This window comes from Gymnoscopelus microlampas (genome assembly GCF_963454915.1).
Source record: "Gymnoscopelus microlampas genome assembly, chromosome: 16".
NCBI lineage: Eukaryota > Metazoa > Chordata > Actinopteri > Myctophiformes > Myctophidae > Gymnoscopelus > Gymnoscopelus microlampas.
This window is the reverse complement of record NC_139953.1, coordinates 5,967,606-5,988,458: the sequence shown is the minus strand read 5'-3', so window position 1 is coordinate 5,988,458 and position 20,853 is coordinate 5,967,606. Positions and strand designations below refer to the sequence as shown.

General features: G+C 42.1%; 1 protein-coding gene across 3 annotated transcripts in view; it reads left to right on the top strand.

Annotated features, from left to right (window-relative positions):
- tpd52l1 (tpd52 like 1) overlaps positions 1-20,853 on the top strand; it is a 36,799-nt gene that overhangs the window by 9,706 nt on the left and 6,240 nt on the right. For 2 of the 3 annotated variants that reach the window (XM_084081623.1, XM_084081622.1), the window contains exons 2-5: positions 8,466-8,587; positions 10,201-10,349; positions 15,209-15,310; positions 18,971-18,985. In XM_084081623.1, the coding sequence (XP_083937749.1) occupies positions 8,466-8,587; positions 10,201-10,349; positions 15,209-15,310; positions 18,971-18,985 (388 nt within the window). The remainder of the gene's footprint in view (positions 1-8,465; positions 8,588-10,200; positions 10,350-15,208; positions 15,311-18,970; positions 18,986-20,853) is intronic. The other variant, XM_084081624.1, reaches the window with a different exon arrangement.

Here is a 20,853-nt window from a genome sequence, read left to right as displayed (position 1 = left end):
TTCTGTATTTTACAGTATACAATTGATTATTTTATCAAAATTGATGTTTTATAACTAATTATAATAATTAGTTAAAGTAACTGTTGCACCCCTATTCGCAACACGAGTAAGTGTGAGCTTGTAGATCAGCATTCGCCTCGAGACACACCACCGTGCGACACAGTATATAGGTCAGGTTAAAGTGACTTGACCCCGGCCATGCAGGCGAGGAGCTGCTTCATGCAACCCTTCAGTACATGGAACAACCCTTCAGTACATGGAACAACCCTTCAGTACATGGAACAGAGACTTCAGTACATAGAACAGAGACAGAGGCTAGCCTTTGAATATTTCACATACTGTACATGAGGGGCACTTGAGAGGTCAAATAGCCTAATAATAATGCTACAATGCAAGTACTGTATGTAGGAAATATCTCACACTTAGCTGAATTTATACGTGAAAATCATATGTTTCGCCCCAACGGTTATTATAATTTCTGTTGGATAAAATCAAATACATTTCAATTTAAGTAATACATCACAGCACACATGTATGCATTTTTATACTTGTATTGTACTGTACATAGGAAAAAAACATATGTTTTGCCCCAACGGTTATTCTAATTTCTGTTGGATAATATCAAATTGTTCTCTTAAAGGGATAGTTCACCCCCAAAATGAATTTTTTTTCCGATCGATTACTCACCCCATGAATTCAAGTCTCCATGGGGTGAGCAATCGATAGGACAAAAAAAGTACTTTTTTTGGGTGAACTATCCCTTTAATGTGTGAAAGTCCAGTTTCAAGTGTTGGCATTATACAGTATATAACGTGTGCAATAGGAACAGTCAAGCATTGCTCGCCGTGTCCCCGAGTATTGACATGCATTTGGCTGTCGTTTTGCGCAGGTTTTGATGAGGATACGTCTTTCCCTTGTGATGATTTGGGTACAGAGGGCTGGCATGGGGGACACTTGTCCCTAAATGGGGACGGCTTGGCGGAGGAAACGGCCAATGGAGAGCAGGGTAAGATGTTGCCAACGGCTGCTGTGCATGGGAGTGAGGGTTGTCCCCCTGCTGAGGAGGAGGAGGGGACGTACCTGGGTGGGACGTCCCACTATGTATCTGACAGCACCGTGGTAATGGCCAACGCATGGGAGTGGGACATGCAGCTGGAACCTACAGGTGACACAAGGGACAGTAGACTAGATAGAGCCCATAGACTAGACTAGAGTGTATTTCTCACTTTAGATGAAGATTTTCACCTTTTATTTTTTTTTACAGCTCACATACCTTCCCGAGTGAATGAATAATCGTCATCGTTCGCTAGCAGTCGCCACCTAGTTTAACTTTTTTTAAGTGTAGACGTGAAAAAGCAAGGCTTTTGCGTCACCTACAAGAACAGGTGTGTAGGAAAAGACCTTTTGGGGCCCAAAACGTATCTGGAAAAAAACTCCCGTAGGCGATACTGTCTTCGAGTGCAAAACATATAGGAGTAGTTCACCCAAAAAAGGACTTATTTTCTATCAATTTGTTAATTTATAATAATCTAATACACACCCCATGAAGCCTTGAATTCACAGAGATTTGTTTTTGTTTTTGTCGCATTCCTGAGCCAATATTTTGATGACCAGTTGGAGACTCAAAGAGTCCGGTGGGAGACTCAACCTACTGAGCAGCCACCCGGTCATCAAATTATTGGCTTAGGATGCGACAAAAAACAAAACAATCCGTGAATTCAAGGCTTCATGGCGTGTGTAATTGATAGAAAAACTGATGACATCTTGCATTTGAAGACAGTGTGTGGGAGTTGTTTTCTTGTTAAATTGTAGAGGAAGTAAAAAATGTATGAACAGTGCGCGGGTGGCGAAGGGGTAAAATACCTGCCCGCCAGTGCTAGGGGTTTGAATCCACCGCGGTCAACACAATTGGCTGTGTTCGAGGGAAGCCGGGCGGGGAGGGCGATTTTTTTGGCCGCCCGACCGACTCCTATAGGCTCAGGTACTGTCAGAGCACGGAGTAACAATAGAAACTGAAGATGATACAGTATGAACTTCAAAAAGTTGCTGTTCAAGCTTTTTATTAAAGTCGCCTCTCAATGCTGTCTCAAAATGTCACTCGTATCTTGAGAAATAAATCCCTTCTCCAGTTGCTATACTGTCAATAGGGTGCAGTAGCTTTGGCCACTTGAATCCTAGCATCCCTATTCTGGGCGTGTCGTAATAGGAGAACATTCAGCGAAAAATAGACACACATCTGCCGAAAATAGACAAACATCCGCCGAAAACAGTAGATCTAACACGCTCATCGGCTGTTTTCTGCAGAGAGATTTGGTGTAAAATGATAAAGATATAGATATAGAGGGGATTGCGGTCAGGTGGTGGTGGTGGCAGCACAAATCGTCCACTAGATCGTGCGGTCGCTAACATGAGTTTGAACGACGGTTCTCAAGGGGGCTTTCAACAAAGAACATATGCGGCTGCTTCTGTCTCTAGTATAACTCATTGAATCATCCTGTGATAGAACTGTGTGAGGCAGACCCAGTCACCCAGGCTCCGAGCCTAAGCAGTGTAGGGTCTGGTTCAGTTAAGGCTGGTTGTTTTGTTTTGGTGTGGTGTGAGTAGTTTGGCATGCTGCAACTCTCTCTCTGTCTCGCATGTATTCTAGTGGCTGTGTTCTGGGTGATTATAGCGAGCTATAGCTACAGCTTCCCTTCAACCCTGCTGGATGTACGGAGGAATAAATACAATGATCTGGATTTGAAGTCCAGCACAGGTCTGATTTTCCTTGTGGCTGCTTGAACACTTTCAACCTCAGTCGTTATATCTATATATATTTTAAATGACAACAATCGCAGATCTGTAAGTTCACAATGCATCCTGATGCGACACATTGTGAGCTTGTAGATTGGCTTCTTTATCTATTAATATAGCATATACAGGGCTTAAAGGGATAGTTCACCCAACAAATTACTTTATTACTAATCTATCGATTAGTAATAATAATAATGGATTTTATTTATAATGCACTTTACATTTGTAAAAAATCTACAGAAGGCAATTGCATAAAAACAGAAACATCACGCCAATAAAGGAAAACAACAATTAAGAAATTGTAGACTAAACTGGGATTAGTCACCCCATGGAGACTTGAATTCATGGATATTCTTTGTTTTTTGCCAATAATTTGATGACCAGCGGACCAGTAGGCTGCGATTCCGGTAGGAGACACAAAGGAGACTCTTTGTGTCTCCTACCGGAACCGCTGCCGGTCATCAAATTATTGGCTTAGTTATGAATGTGACAAAAACTAAAAAATATCCATGAATTCAACGAACTATCCCTTTAGAGGGGAATTTCGCTTTAAAACACTTCAGGGGCCATTTTCACGTGTACTTGGGGCCAGACAGTTTTAAGTTGCTGTGGTAAAATGGTTAAACGAGATGAAGAAGACTATACCTGTACTTTGGGTCCTATTATTTTTGACCAGTAAGAAAGAAAATCAGACCCTGTGTTGGACGGAGAAACCAGATCCGTTTTGTTCCTTCCTGTGTGGCATACATATACTGTAGTCTTATGTCAATGATCTATCCCGCTATAGAGTGCTGTGTGCCCTGTTGTGGTGGGATGATGCTGAGTTTGAAACGACTGCTGTGTAGAGACTGTATCTGTGTGTGTGTGTGTGTGTGTGTGTGTGTGTGTGTGTGTGTGTGTGTGTGTGTGTGTGTGTGTGTGTGTGTGTGTGTGTGTGTGTGTGTGTGTGTGTGTGTGTGTGTGTGTGTGTGTGTGCGTGCACTGGAGTCACCTCTATACTGTATATCATATAGTCTGAAATATCTGTTCTGTAATATATGTATTCGTTCAGAATTGTTACAGTACATCGTTGTTGTCGGGCAGAAACCTCCTATTTCCGTAATTCTAACTTTTTGTGTTTTTTCGTAAATCAACTGCCCTACTTATAAGCATGCATCAGAGGTAGCAGATCTACAAGCTCAAAACGCGTCGCTTCGCGCCGCGTTTTGAGCTTGCAGATCTGCTACCTTTTGATGCTTTTGAATTTGCATCCTGAAAAGTAACGGTTTTGGACATATATGAGGTTTCCACCCTGACAGAGAGACGATATCCGAGATTTTCACTGCCGTCCGTCTGATATCGCTCGATATCGCTCTCCTTGTGTCTCTGACTCCAGCGGTGCACTCGAAGTTAGAGTGTGTGTGTGCGTGTGTGCTCTTGTGCGCGCGCGTGTGTGTGTGTGCGCTCGTGTGCGCGCACACTAGACTAACATCACCATGGTCTTTACTTTAACTCTCTCACGCTGCCGTTTTGAAGAGGGAGGACGCCCCATGACAGGTACGTAGAAGGGGAGTCGCCCCTTTCTTATGAAGGGATGTCACCTCAGTGTTTCCCATGCAAATTAAAAGGTTTGAGAACCACTGGTGATAGAGCTAAAAGAAGAGGGGGGCCTAGTATAAGAGCTCTTGGAAATACCGTCAACTAAGAATATACAGTGGGCCGTATATAGGGTTTAAGTGGCTAATTGTGTTTCATGTTTTGTGTAAATGCAGGTATTTTCTGCTGCTGTGTTGACTAAACATGATTTGACTCAATTTCCCCCCAAACAATAACCCAAGAACTTGTGGGACATGCTGGGATAAACTAACATTAGAGAGAGAATGATACAGCAAATGTGTAAATAAACACTTGGGGTGTTTTTTTCCTTTTTCACTTTTTTTTCAAATAATTGTGTGTGTGTGTGTGTGTGTGTGTGTGTGTGTGTGTGTGTGTGTGTGTGTGTGTGTGTGTGTGTGTGTGTGTGTGTGTGTGTGTGTGTGTGTGTGTGTGTGTGTGTGTGTGTGTGTGTGTGTGTGTGTGTTTTACACGTGTGCACTTGTGTGTGACATAAGTAAAGAGAGAATGTTGCATGTTTCCTTTAAAATGAAATATAAGAGGTTTCTGACAGAGACGATATATAATAATAAAAAGGAATGATTTCAGACATACTGTACAAGGTTTCCACCCGACAGCAACTAAATCTGTTCCAGAGAACTCAACCAGCCCAGTGGATAAATGCCTTTTATAAGGACTTTAGCCTGATTTATATTTATTCACTAAACCCTTCAGAACCATATTGGGACTTAATTTCATTCTGCCCTCTGAAACAGCAGACTGTGTGTGTGTGTGTGTGTGTGTGTGTGTGTGTGTGTGTGTGTGTGTGTGTGTGTGTGTGTGTGTGTGTGTGTGTGTGTGTGTGTGTGTGTGTGTGTGTGTGTGTGTGTGTGTGTGTGTGTGTGTGTGTGTGTGTGCGCGTGCTTGCTTGTATTACTATACCTTTGAGGGCCAAATGTCCCCAGAATGTGCAGAAATAGACACTGTGAGGCAGTGGTGTAAAGTAACTAAATACATTTACTTAAGTTCAATTTTGAGGTACTTTTAATTTACCGGAGTATTTCCAATTGTCTATACTTTTTACTTCTACTCCACTACATCTCAGAGGCAAATATTGTACTTTTACTCCACTACAATTAGTTGAAAACTTTAGTTACTAGTTACTTTGCAGATATAAATATATTACATTATAAAACATACATTAACCACTTCAGCCCTATTTTATACCTAGGCTATTTGAAAATAGCCGCAACGCGTCGCATCGGCGGCATCGCGACGCGTTGTGAGCTTGTAGATCGGCTATTTTCAAACATTTTAGTACTTTTACTTTTGGTACTTTAAGTACATTTTGATAGCAATACTTTTGTACTTTTACTCAAGTAAAGTTTTGATTCCAGACTTTTTACTTTTTAACAGAATACTTCTACATTGCAGTATTGATACTGTCACTTAAGTAGAACATTTGAGTACTTTTTCCACCACTGCTGTGAGGTAAAATGTCCCCAGAATGTTCAGACATAGACAGTTTGAGGTAAAAGTTCCTGGTTGTTTTATGGTTAAAGACTTTTCGAGTTATAGGCTTAACAATTAGGAAAACATTCAGGTTGAGGTTAGGGTTAGGATTAGGCCTTTAGAAGTGGGGGTTGGTATGAGTCATCATGCCGATTTAATTTAGTGTGTGTGTGTGTGTGTGTGTGTGTGTGTGTGTGTGTGTGTGTGTGTGTGTGTGTGTGTGTGTGTGTGTGTGTGTGTGTGTGTGTGTGTGTGTGTGTGTGTGTGTGTGTGTGTGTGTGTGTGTGTGTGTGTGTGTGTGTGTGTGTGTGCGTGTGTGTGTGTGTGTGTGTGTGAGAGAGTGTCACTCTCCTATAGTGTCGGTCAGCAGAGTTAAGGCTACATAATCTGTTAATCCAGATTAAAGCCCTGCAGTCTAACCAGCACAGATTACATAAGTGAAACCCAGACACACAGACACACGCTACGGACACACAGGAGTGGACACTACCGTTCTACCCACTATCCCTGGTGGACAAAGTACTCAAACCCCCCAGTATTTGAGTCAAAAGTATAGATGCTCCTGGTCAAATATTACTCCACTTTGAGTACAGGTTGCTCAGTCAAATGTGTACTTGAGTTAAAGGTCTTGACTTGCTTTATAACCATTAAGACCTGAGGCCGATTCTACAAATGCCTTCTAAATTAGTAGTTCTCAAACATTTTCATGCCCAAGTGACCCCCAATATGATACGTATCTGGCCGTGGACCCCCATCTGAAAATGTTTTGTGCCAGGGACCCCCAGAAGACAAGATTTTTCAAACACTTTCAAGATAAAAAAAAAATAGCAGATGTACAAGTTCGCAGCGCGGCACAAAGTGACGCGCTGCGAACTTGTAGATCTGCTATTTTTGAATAGCCAACGCTAAAATCTAAAACGACACACAGATTCTTTCCCGGTTTTAATGGGTTAACAAAATACTTTAAAAAAAAGTACAAAAGTACAAATTACAAAGTAAGTTTCCGTCTTAAAGATAGGGTAAGTGATGTGTTGTTAAAATAAGTGTTAAATAGCTCTATATTCTGCTAGTACTCATTGAGTGTGTGTTCAGTAACAGGAGTCTCTCCAGCTCTTTATTAAACATAAAATGCATGTTCAGCCCAAGATACCAATCTTATCCAATCAGGAACGAGACCTCACACAGGATACAGGATAAATGAGTGAATTTGTAAGTGATGACACACATTTTACCAGATACTGTAAATGGGCACTCTCTCCTGATTGGCTGAAATTTGGCAAGCCACCTGTACTTGCATTTCCTGTTTATTAAAGAGCTGGAGAGACAGGGAGACTCCTGTTACTGAACAAACACACACCAAGGCACCAACCTTCTCATCGGGAGCAGTTGGGGGTTCAGTCAGTGTCTTGCTCAAGGACACTTCGACACTAACTCAGCGGTATACAGAGGCGTCGCTAGGTCTCTACTAGGTTGGGGGCTTAGCCCACCAGGCAACGGCCACATGCACGCGCGCTGCCCCCCCTGGGCGCGCGCTAAGCGCGTGCAATTCGGCACGATTCGGGTACTTTTTTCCCCGTTTTTTGTTACTTTATTTCGGTTTTAGAGTTAGGGGTAGGGTTATAGATATATAAATAAAAAAAAGAAAGATTTTTATTTATTATTATTATTATTTTTATTGGTGGCTTTGGATAAAACATTGGTGGCTATAGCCACCGAAGCCCCCGCCTAACGACGCCACTGGCGGTATAGACCAATTATTTGTTTACTAACATTGAGACTGGATGCACAGGTGAATGTTTCACGCAATCAATTCTCAACCTGTTGTTTCGGGGTGCGCTGGTTTCAGGGAACCCCAACCCCCTCCTGTGTGTTGGCTAGTGAGGCGCGCCCTAGCGAGACCTGACAGAATGGGTTTCATTTGGAGCCAGTATGACGCTTGGAGCCAGTGTGACGTCGTCTGTTAAGGGGTCAATAGGCTCTATGCACAGCAGCCATTTTCTCTTCTTACTTCCTTCACAGGTGTTACCAATGATACTAATGAAGGCTCTGTTCCATTCTGGTCAAACAGAGTCAGGGTGCTGATATTGTGTGGTCCAGGGACCCTCATGGTTCCTTGAGAGGGTGTAACTCTGAGAGTGTACAAATGGAACCTTCCCGGGTCCATTTGGTTCCATTTGTACACTCTCAGAGTTATGGGGGTCCTTGAAATTAAAAAGTTTGACAACCACTGTGCTACACTAAATGGAACAGAGCCTTCATTAATGTCATTGGTGACACCTGTGAAGGAAGTAAAAAGAGGCCCAATTTCTGTTCAATATGGCTGCTGTGCATAGAGCCTATTGAACCGGGAACTTTCTGTCACCCAAGTGGCCGCTGCACTCTACCTCCAGAGCCACTCCCCCCCCCCCCCCCAAGTGGTGTTGCTGTACTGAAATTGGAACAGATTCTTAGAAAGTATTTCTGAACCGTTGTGAGGAAAGTGGTGCAGTCCTCGGGAGAAAAAAATCAAATACAAATCTTGTGTGTGTGTGTGTGTGTGTGTGTGTGTGTGTGTGTGTGTGTGTGTGTGCGTGTGCGTGTGGGGGTAGGTCTTCTGGACTCTCAGCCGCTGAGAGAGGCTGATGAGGACATGGCGTCTGACGGCAACGTTGCCGCCGAGCCTATGCTGACTGAGGAGGAGAGAGAGGAGATCTACCAAGAACTGACCAAGGTAGGCACACACACATGCACACACACACACACACACGCACACACGCACACACGTAGATCTGTAATGTTTTGCAATGTTTTTGAAAATGTTTGAAAATGTAACATTGTTTAACATTTCTGAAAGTCTCTTTGCAAAAGACTGTGGACGCCCTGGAAATAATGATCATTTTCACAAGAAAAGATTTGTTTACATTGCCAAAGCAAAGGTGGAACAAAACCAGTGTTGTATTGGTGATTTTGTTAATGGTGGGACTCTATTTTAAAGACGTCACGCGCGCGTCGCTTAACACCTACACTACAGGTCACACAATGGACAATTGATATGCATCTAGGCTCATTCCTATGTTAATTTCACCTGGTGTGAGTCGGGAGCCTTTGCAAACTTTGTTGAGGTGTGAATTAAGGGTTGTTTTAAACCCATGCATGTGCGTGCGCGTGCTCCTACCGCGTCCCATGACCAATGCATCCCTGAACAAAACAATCAAAACAAAACAATGTATGTACAATTAAACGGGAATAAAAAAATAAGTAAGAATTGTGCATTTTCTATCAGAAATAGTCATACATCCACATGAACTTTTGAAACAAATGACAGCAGTATTTGAGTGCTTTCCATAGACGGGTTTCCGCGCGACGTCATCACAGAGCAGAATGCGCAATCTGCGCAATCTGCGCATGCTTGGGGTAGAACGAACCCGGAAGCGCCGTTCACTCTGATGTTGTGTTCGGGAGTTAGATAGGCATAATGCTGCTATTATGGGCATAATAGGCATAATGCTGCTATTATATACAAATAAAGGACAAACAGATCCAACTTCCGACAAATCATTTTTATTGAGTAAACAAGATATTACAAACTGCATAATTTAATCTACTTTCATTAAACCCGGTGAAGACCATTTCTTTTATGAATGGACATTTGACCAGAGCTGCTGTGGGTAATAGCGCCCTCTATAGGCTCACTTTAGAAATTGCATGCAAATCCCTCTCTTGCGCGCGCAGCATCCTCTCATGTTTACAAACAGGAAACCCGTCTATTCACTTGGTATAGAAACCTTTGGGGCAAATAGCAGCACATTTCTGTCTGCCTCAGTGTTGATTTTGACAGCAAATTTTGATTTAGTTTTAGTCATAGTCTTTTGAATAAAATTCCATTTAGTTTTAGTCACATTTTAGTCATCTGAAATGTTTTAGTTTTTGTCGACTAAATATCATAAGATTATAGTCGACTAATTGTACAGTTGATTTAGTCGACTAAAGTGTATTTTGGCACGCTGTGATGTAATGGCTGATTTTACACTTGGTTGGATGCTGAAAATAGCAGATCTACAAGCTCACAAGTGAGCTTGTAGATCGTCTATTTTCAGCATGCATATGCATATTTTCAGAGCACAACACCCGAGCGCAACCAAACATAAATGACTTGTCTTTTAGTTCTACTGGATCTCTTCTCCACTCGTCCCTCCCTAACATTTTAGTCTAGTTTTTATTTGTTGACGAAATTGTCAATATATTTAGTCTTAGTTTTAGTCATCATAGTCTCTCTCTCTCTCTCTCTCTCTCTCTCTCTCTCTCTCTCTCTCTCTCTCTCTCTCTCTCTCTCTGTGCTTGCAGCTGGAGGAGGAGATCTCCACGCTGAGACAGGTGTTGACCTCTAAGGAGAAGCAGCACACAGAGCTCAAACAGAAGCTGGGCATCACGGCTCTGAGCGAGTTCAGGAGCAACTTCACCAGAGGCTGGTCCGACATGCAGAGCTCCTCCGCGTAAGTGTGCGTGTGTGTGTGTGTGTGTGTGTGTGTGTGTGTGTGTGTGTGTGTGTGTGTGTGTGTGTGTGTGTGTGTTAACCCATTAAGACCTGAAGCCGATACTACAAATTTCTTCTAAATCAGCAGTTCTCAAACGTTTTTGTGTCAAGGACCCCCAAAATGATAAATATTTGGCCGCGGACCCCCATCTGAAAATGTTTTGTGCCAGGGACCACCAGAACAAAAGATTTGTGTTAAAAAAAAAAAAAATATTCAAGATGTTTCAAACACTTTCACGATTTTTCTAAAACGTTCAAAAATAGCACATGTACAAGCTTGTGAGCTTGTAGATCTGCTATTTTTGAGAACCCCACTGTTCGAAATCGGAATAACGTATATATATATATATTGCTATAATTATATGACACAGATTCTTTCCCGGGTTTTAATGGGTTAAAGTGACAAAGCCGCAGGGAGAGAGTGAAAGAACAACAAAGAGTGTCTGTGCAGGTTCTTTAGCTGTCAACAGAACTGGCCTTTATAGCAGCAGCACACACACACACACACACACACACACACACACACGCACACGCACACGCACACGCACACGCACACGCACACACACACACACACAAACACACACGTAGTGGGAAAGCGTGTGTGTGGGAGTGAGCTGCTAGAACACAGCATCAGACCATTTCAACGCGCTGTGCTCTCACAGATACATCAAAAAAAGAAAAGAAATCATCATCAAAAAGCCATAATCAGATCTACCTGTCAGGCCAGCGTGTGTTTGTAATATCTGCTGTACACTATACACACAACACACACACTGGCCTCATAAAACCCCATTAAAAGCACATGCAATGACATTAAAAACACATGAAGCAGCCACACTGCAGACAGATAACAGCTGTGGCTGTTATCGTCATGACTGCCAGAGGTAATCATCATAACGTCGCTGTCAGGCGGAAACCTTGTACTGTATGTCCAAAAACAGTTACTTCTCAGGAAATGGGGTAAAAAAAAGAACCTGTGTTCCAATGGATCTAATGTAGTCATTATTTTGTCACAAGCTCACACACACACCCACACACACACACACACACATTGTTGTAGTACAACAATGTGTACAACAAAGTACAACCCCCGATTTTGAAAGAGGCATAACTTGTTTCTTAACCTACCTTGAACATGAACCCTAGTGTGCCTATTCTGGGCATGTTATAATAAGTGAACATTCAGGTTGCCCGGGTGGTGCGGGGGTAAAGTACCTGCCCGCCACCACAGAGTCTAGGGGTTTGAATCCACTACGGCGCATCCGGTTTGTCCAGGCGCCTACACGAACACAATTGTCTCGTGTTCGGGGGAGGGAAGACCATTGGGGAGGGTAATATTTGTGGGGGCTTGGGGGCCTGTCAGTGGGGAATGTCGAACGGGACGAGTAGGACGGAGGCTCTAAGTCCTCCCCGTGGGGCCTCCTCACAGGCAGGTTAGCTAACAGCAGTGACAGTGCAGAAATGTGTGGCGGAGGAATTAATTGGCGCCTTGTGAGCTTGTAAGTCTGCTATTTTTTGGGGGCGTTGAAGAGATTTGGTGAAGAGGGGGAAAAAAGGAGGGGGCCGAGCACGGACCCCCGAGGGACGCCGCCCGGTTAAGGAGGGGTTTGAGTGGTTAATGAGCAGCTCTGCTCTGGCGTGTTTGTCAGAGGAAGACGGCAGTGACAGAGAGGAGAGACGGAAAGCGATCGTCTCTAGAGGCTGTGCATGTTATCCTGTTACACTTTACATACCAGTTCATATTACAGTACACGCACACACACGCGCGGACATGCACGCACACACACACACACACACACACACACACACACACACACACACACACAGGTTAGTGTTACTATACTTGTGAGGACATTTTTAACTGTAAGCCTAAAGCCGAAAAATAGCAGATCTACAAGCTCACAACGCATCGCGCTGCGATGCGTTGTGAGCTTGTAGATCTGCTATTTTCCGGTGCATGACACCGGCACGCCAACTGCGTTTTAAATCATGTTTAGCTCTAATTCCAACCCCTAAATCTAATCCTCTTACAACATTTTTTTCTTGTGAGGACCAGGAAAATGTTCCTCACAATGTCTATCCTCCTATGGATAGACATTGCGCATCCCGCGCGATGGGATGCGCAATGTTTGTATTAGCGCGGGGGCTAATACAAACACACACACACACACACACACACACACACACACACACACACACACACACACACACACACACACACACACACACACACACACACACACACACACACACACACACACACACACACACACACACACACACACACGTGCAGCTAAACACACATCCCTGTCATCCTCTGTAATTCGACGGTGACACGTACCCAAAGAGACAGAGATCTCAGTGAGATTGAACATGGATGACACGATAGCTTAAATGTTTCGCGTCATTAGCTTTTTCCTGGTAAAAAAGAACTGGCCTTTCTTTTTCATCAGATATTTGATTGATTATACAGAAATGTAAACAGCAGGAGGTACAGTCAGACATTTGAGCTAAAAGGATAACACAAAGAAGTCCTGGGGACTTGTTTCCATTGTGGTCCTATGTATTCAATTCATCAACATAGCATAAAAATTAAACACCAAAATACAATATCATCAACAAATATATAAAACACTATATGTACAGGGGAAAAAAGAAGAACAATAAAAACTGGAGAAAGTGAATACCATCACTCTTTTTATGGGAAAAGTGAGTTTACCTCCCCTTTTGGTCTCCTGAAAGATGGATTTTCATATTCATGTTTCATATTTCATATGCAGATAAAGGTTTGGAGCAGTTGGCGTTGATACTATTACTGGCAAATTATTTGCATACTGGAGCCTATGACAGTTAACAGTTGACAGTTGCTGGACTGCTGTTACTCTGTCCGAGTGACTGCAAATTTATGCTCCATCGTACGAATGTGTTGAAAGAAGGCTATCTATAACAGTGGTTCTCAAACCTTTTCATGTCAAGGACCCCCTAGATAATATATTTGGCCGCGGACCCACATCTCAAAATATTTTTGTTCCAGGGATCCCCAGAAGCTAAGATTTGAGTTAAAAATGTTTGCTTTAAAATTATTGAAGATTTGCACAAAATCTTCAAGATTTTTCATAAATAGCAGATCTGCAAGCTCATAGCGTGGCACTCGGTGCCACACTATGAGTTTGTATATCTGCTATTTTTGAATAGCCAAAGTATAAAATATGGTTAATGTGGTTAACACATGGTTGACATGATTGTGACGCTATATTAACTCATTTTGCTGGGGACCCCCTGGCAGGGTCCCCACGGTCATGAAATTCCTGGAAATATTTTGAAATTAAAAAAAGAATAATCCAGTACTGGAAAAGGTTTGAAATTGATCAAACATCATCAAAGGTCCTGGAATTTATCAAGGGTCCTGGAAAAATATTTGGCTATGCATTGTTTTTGGCTATTTGATTTTGTTAAAACAAAACATTTTCATAAACATGAATAATCTGTGTGACGGCAGCCTAATGTATGTCTAAAACTTTATTTTTGCTACACTGCCTATCTTTGGGCATTCTACATAGGAGTAAGAGACACATTATTGCGCCGAATGATTGTTATATAGGCCTGGAAATTGGGCTAAATATTCTGGAAAAGTTTTGGAAATTCATTGCTAAAAATGTATGGGGACCCTGCCCTGGTACCCCCCCAAGAACCCCAGGGGGTCCCCGGACCCCACTTTGAGAACCAATGATCTATAAGCTCACAACAGCGCATTGTGAGCTTATAGATACTTTCGAAGCGAGTCACCATCATACGATGGAAGTATAAATCGAGCCCAAGTGTGTTTACATGGACAGTAATTCCTCATTTACTGGACATAATCAGGTTACGACGCTAATTGTGTTTACTTGCATGGCATTAATGCAATAACCCAGCTGTGTTTACGTGTTTCATTCAAAGGTCGGGTCGTGTTGTTCAAGTTTTGTTGTTCAAGTTGTGTACAGTAAACGAAGCATTTTGGAAAATAACTACTGTACTGTATATGTATACTGTATATGGGGCGACGCTGCTATTATTAGAGCCATTTGTTAACTAGAACAACATTGATATGGATAACATGTAGACTACAACTAGTAGCGAAGAGTTGTGAAGTGACAGGAGGTGGGTTAGAGTTGGGTTAGAGTTATGGCTGATTTATACTCAGCTGTGTGCTGTTGTTGCGCACTGCAAATTGTACTGCCAATGGTACTGTACATGGGTTATTTTTGGCTTTAAGGTTGGGTTAAACATACAGAAACTGTAAAAATTGCATTCATAAAAATGATGTCCTCATACGTTTAGTAATACAAACGTGTGTGTGTGTGTGTGTGTCTATGATGGAAAATATTAATATCCAGTCTGGCCCAAGATTTGAGAAGAGTAACAGTATTACAGATCAATAGCGTCAGGCCTCCTGGCCACACGGGGCAGAAGACTCCCTCAGCCCCAATCTCAGACAGTTCTTATAGTCCACTCTACAGTGGTGTAAAGTAACTAAATAGATTTACTCAAGTACTGCACTTAACTCACACACAAACAAATAGACAATAAACAAGTACAGATTCGCTGACAGAGTGAGAGTAAGTATGGAGGAGTCAGCTCCGCTGTAGTTGTGTTAGAATTAGCACATTGACGTGAAAGATTGCTGAATACAAGTAGACATTATTTAGATCAGATGGGCGTTCTAAAATATCTTACATTACATGTCTGTGTGTGTGTGTGTGTGTGTGTGTGTGTGTGTGTGTGTGTGTGTGTGTGTGTGTGTGTGTGTGTGTGCGTGTGCGTGTGCGTGTGTGACAGCTATAAGAAGACATCAGAGACGCTGTCCACGGCGGGACAGAAAACGACGGCGGCGTTCAGCACGCTCGGCTGCGCCATTACCAGGAAGTTCGGAGACATGAGGTACGTGAGGTCACGTGATCCACATCAGATCATCACCACACACACACACTAACACACGACACATAACCTAATCACTGTCACACGCGAGTGACAAATGAACACCACTTGATTGTTGCAACGTCCCTTTTGTGACATTTATTGTCACATCACAGGATAGGCTCTATTCACAGCAGCCATATTATGAAGACATTCACAGGTGTTACCAATGATACTAATGAAGTCTCTGTTCCATTCTGGTCAAACAGAGTCAGGGTGCTGATATTGTGCATATCTACTGTTGGGGTCCAGGGACCCTCATGGGCTTCCAAATGGCCCCTTACAGGTGTGTAACGAGTTATGGGGGTCGTGGAAACCACTGTGCTAGACTAAATGGAACAGAGCCTTCATTAGTATCATTGGTAACACCTGTGAAGGAAGTGATAATATGGCTGCTGTGCATATAGAGCCTGTTACAGAGGTAAAGAAGTGAGTGATTATTATTAGGTTTTTGACTGGTTCAGAAAGCGGGAGATGGAGGGAGAGACAGACAGAGAGAGAGAGAGATACAGAGAGAGCGAGCGAGAGAGAGAGATGGGAGAGATTCTGAGGATGTGGTTGAGTCCTATAACAACGATAGGACTAAGAGCAAAATTTAAGCAGAGTCACTTCATTTCTAAATTTATATTTGTGAGTGAGGTCAAGATGTCAGCCAGACGGATTTGGCAGGAAAAAGCCTCATGGTAAACAGAGATGTGTGTCATTTAAAAGGACAGTCCCCCAATTAGAATATCATGTTATTCCTTGAACTACTCCGTTTTGTGATTTGAGTCTCTCTCCTGAAAACAAGAGATGCAATACTCTATTTATAGCTCTATTTATCAGCAAGAGAGGAACTCAGGGACTGAGTGGATGCACCGGCGTTTGTTAAATCAAACTGCTTTCATTTCAAGCACTTCAGGAATGTGCAAAATGCAGGAAGATTGGCCAGGTAATCACCTGACAGTTTTGGAAGAAAAATGAGAGACACTCATGTTACAAGAGCACACGTTCTTTATCCACAGAAAAATACAAAGGTCAGAGCAAGTGCCATGAACCCTAGTCAATCAACGCTAAAAGCCTAATTTATAATTTAAAGAACAGATCTATAAGCTGACAACGTGATGCTCTGTTAGCTTGTAGATGTGTTCCTTTTGCTAAACGACACGCCAGCGTATAAATTAAGCTTTAAGTGGATGAGCACTTAGAGTGCTAAGAAAACATGAAGGTGCTACAAAGTATCTAGGATAGCAGGCACACATCAAAACGTACAGTAGCATCTACTGTATCTACTTAGCATACTGTATGTCAGACTCAGTGGTTCTCAAAGTGGAGTCCGGGGACCCCCAGGGGTCCTTGAGGAGTGGGTTCCAGGGGTCCCCAGAAAAACGAGGAACACTTGAACCCTATTTTATACTATTTTCTCAACATATTGAAACATCAAATTTTATTTGGTCAAATTCTGAATAATGTTGACATTTTTTAACAACAAAAATCTCCTTTAACGCGGGTCCCTGGCAAAACATCTTTATAGATGGGAGTCCATGGCCGAAAATGTTTGAGGACCACTGCTGTATGTGAACAAGTCAACATACATTGTAGTTGATGACATCTGATGTCTGGAACAGGAACAGAAATGATGTTTCCTCTCTTCCCTATGCCTCTAATAGTACAATGCAATATGGGGAAATAATTGAATTGTAATTACTTTCAAATGCTGCGTATGCCTTTGTCCCAGGTTCTCATTGTGGAAGCAACATAACTGAACCAACCATGTTTATTTCCAGCATTGTCAGGGTATTGTTATTAGAAATATAAAGCGTATACAGTATAAGTCTGTATATGGATGGTGTCGTAGACCATATAGACAGAATGAGACATGATGGGGGAGGTGTGTGTGTGGGATCTTCTGGAACTCTGGCACTGTACAGTACGTTCTGGAATGGTTTGGGTTGTTGGAAGAGAAAGAACACATTATCTTTCATTTATTCCAGCATGGTTGGTCTAGAGTTACTGTTCCCCCGAAGGTATGGTACTGTGTGTGTGTGTGTGTGTGTGTGTGTGTGTGTGTGTGTGTGTGTGTGTGTGTGTGTGTGTGTGTGTGTGTGTGTGTGTGTGTGTGTGTGTGTGTGTGTGTGTGTGTGTGTGTGTGTGTGTGTGTGTGTGTGTGTGTGTGCGTGCGTGCGTGCGTGCGTGCGTGCGTGCGTGCGTGCGTGCGTGCGTGCGTGCGTGTGTGTGTACGTGCACGCAGTGTGACGTGTGCACCAATGCATGCATATGCGTGGTTTGTTTCTAGTGTTGAAGTGTCATTTTTTATAATTTGCATGCAATTTGAGTATTTTATACTGTGCATTACCTTGTCAACTTTTGAAGTACTTTGAAGTACTTAGTAGTAGCAGTTGATTGTGTAAACAATTACTGTTGACAAGAATCAAGATAAACATACTAAAAAACATACCTGAGGAATGTATTGATAATAATTTTGGTTTTCATGGCCATATTATGAATATTCTGTTTGTTTGCGTGTGTAGGGATATCTATGATAAGGCTATGCAAATCATATCAACGGCCCATCCTGCATAAAACCTTTCATAGGTTTTTAACTTCCTGTGTGGTTTAGCCATTGTCAACAACATACAGTACATCACAATGTCTCCTTCAGGAACAGAACAATTAGATTTTTAAAGGTAGGGGAAGTGATTTTCTTTAGTGTAAATAAGTGTTAAATAGCTCTATATTCTGATAGTACTCATTGCTATAGAGTGTGTGTTCAGTAACAGGAGTCTCCATGTCTCTCCAGCTCTTTATTAAATAGAAAATGCATTTTCAGGTCGGGATACCAATGATATCCAATCAGGATAGAGAACCCAGTCAGGATACAGATTAAACAAGGGCATTTGGAAGAGCTGGCACTAAGGAATGAGCAGACACAATTTGGAACTGGAACACTATAAAAATGAAGCTGATAAATGGGTACTCTTCTGATTGGCTGAAATTTTGTCACCTACCTAAAACATATTTTCTGTTTAATAAAGAGCTGGAGAGACATGTTACTGAACAAACACCCAATAGCAATGATTTATTTCACAATATAGACCATTAACCTTTTGTTTTAACCAAAAAATATCACTTACCCTACCTTCAACTCAGTCTGCGTGATTGTGTAATCAGTCATGAGAATCTGTGTTGATGACGTCTTAGAAGTGGTAGAGGTTCAGTTCATGAATTACAGATCAGATTGTCTGTTCTTGAGTTCATTCAGACAATGAATGGGACGTATCAGACAGTCACCCAAGACATTATTCAGTCTATGTTTGAACTCTTTCTACTAACTAACTAACCCGTAACATGCTGTCCGTTGGCCTATAGTACACAGTCAAATCCTCTGGGTTAATTTAAATCTGACACTGTGAAGGGGAAACAAATGGGCAGGTCCATTTTCTACCTTTTTTTTTTTTTTACTAAAGAGCTGGAGAGACAGGGAGACCCCCTGTTACTGAGTAAACACTATAGCAATGATTACTATCAGAGGTTTTTGTTTTAACCACAAAATATCACTTGTCTTTAGGCCTATAAGATCTATATAGTAAAGTATGCATTTCTTTAAATGTTTTATGTTTTCTGCCTTCCCTTGTGCTTCCCAAGGTCCAACTCCATAGGGTAAGAAACACCTTTCACATTTCTCTTCCTGTACCTTGTGGTTCTCAACGTGGGGTCCAGGGACCCCTAGGGGTCCTTGACAGGGTTCTAGGGGGTCTCCCTAATAAGTCACATTGCGGTGAATTGCATGTTACACTTGTTTTGAGCTTTGTATATAGTGGTGGGAAAAGTATTTTTTTTACTTAAGAAAAAGTATCAATACTGCAATATAGAAATACTCTGTTAAGTAAAAGCCAGGAATTAAGAATTTACTTCAGTAAAAGTACAAAAGTATTGGTATCAAAATGTACTTAAAGTACCAAAAGTAGAAAGTACTCATTATGCAGAATGTCCCATTTCATAAGTTTTCAAATATAAAAAATCATTTGAAACAGCAGATCTACAAGCTCACAATGCGCCGCGATGCGACGCATCGTTAGCTTGTAGATCAGCTATTTTCAAATGGCCGAAATGTATGTAGGGCTGAAGTGGTTAATGTATGTTTTGTAATAATAATCAAAATCTAGTAACTAAAGTTTTCAAATAACTGTAGTTATTTAAGTAAAAGTACATCATTTGCCTATGAGATGTAATGGAGTAGCAGTAGAAGTACTGAAAATTGGAAATACTCCAGTTAAGTAAAAGTACTGTACCTCACAGTTGTACTTAAGTACAGTACTTGAGTAAATGTACTTAGTTACTTTACACCACTGTGTATATATGTGCACATAAAACAAGACAATGCTCCCGGCACACGTGAGAATGCCGGTTGCGGTCCAGAAACCCAAGAAAAAAGGTCGATCCGGATTCACATTCTGCAACATCAGAAGTTATACACGATGGAAAAAAACATGTTATTTACGTATTAGTTTGACTGTGCTTCAGAATGCCTGGCTTTCTCTCTCCCCCCCCCCCCCCCCAAAAAAAAATCTTTCAAGTCTGTCCAAATTCCTAAATGCAGGAACGTTAGTTCAATAGAGAGCCCTCTCTCTCTCTCAGATCATGTGACTCTCCGCTGACTGGACGGAATGGAATGGAATGGAATGCCGCAGTCAGCTGATTTGTGAATGAATAAATGCTCTGTCTACGGCGGCTGAAGTATTTAACTACTTAAACCTTATGTCGTCGCCGTCGCGCAGAAACCTCTTATCTCCGTAGTTTAACTTTTGGTGTTTTTTTCCCGTAAATTGAACTTGATCACGCTACAGCGTCACACAAAAGCATCAAAAGTAGATCTGCTACTTTGGCTATTTTCGAATTAGAATCCTGAAAAGTAGCTGTTTTTGGACATATGAGGTTTCCACCCGACAGAGTAGACGATATATAGTATATTATACTTCGATGACTGGAGTCTCCCCAGGGCTCTATACTGGATCCACTAGTATTTCCCTCTGCATTTTTAGCGGCGCTTAGAGCGGATCCTGCTCTATACCTGACTTTGTCCGTGTTCACCGTCAACGTTCTGATTGGTCAGGTCCGTCAACAAAGTGATTGGTCAAGCTTCACGTGACACATATTGATGACAAACTTTGCTCTATATCTGACTTTATCCGTGTGCGTACGGCAACAAAGTGATTGGTCAAGCTTCACGTGACACATATTGATGACAAACAGTATGTATGTTTGAGGCATAGGGCAGTCTAAGACATCAATCTTGTGCCATAAGACAAGATTGATGTCGTACGGTACGGGACTCATCAAAGGCGCCGCTTACTTCACACAGGGTGTGATTTTTAGCGGCGCTAATATTAGCCCTCTATACCTGGCTTTTGCGTCAACGTTCTGATTGGTCAGGCTCGCCAAGGTTCTGATTGGTCAGGTCCGTCAACGTTCTGATTGGTCAGGCTCGCCAAGGTTCTGATTGGTCAGGTCCGTCAACGTTCTGGTTG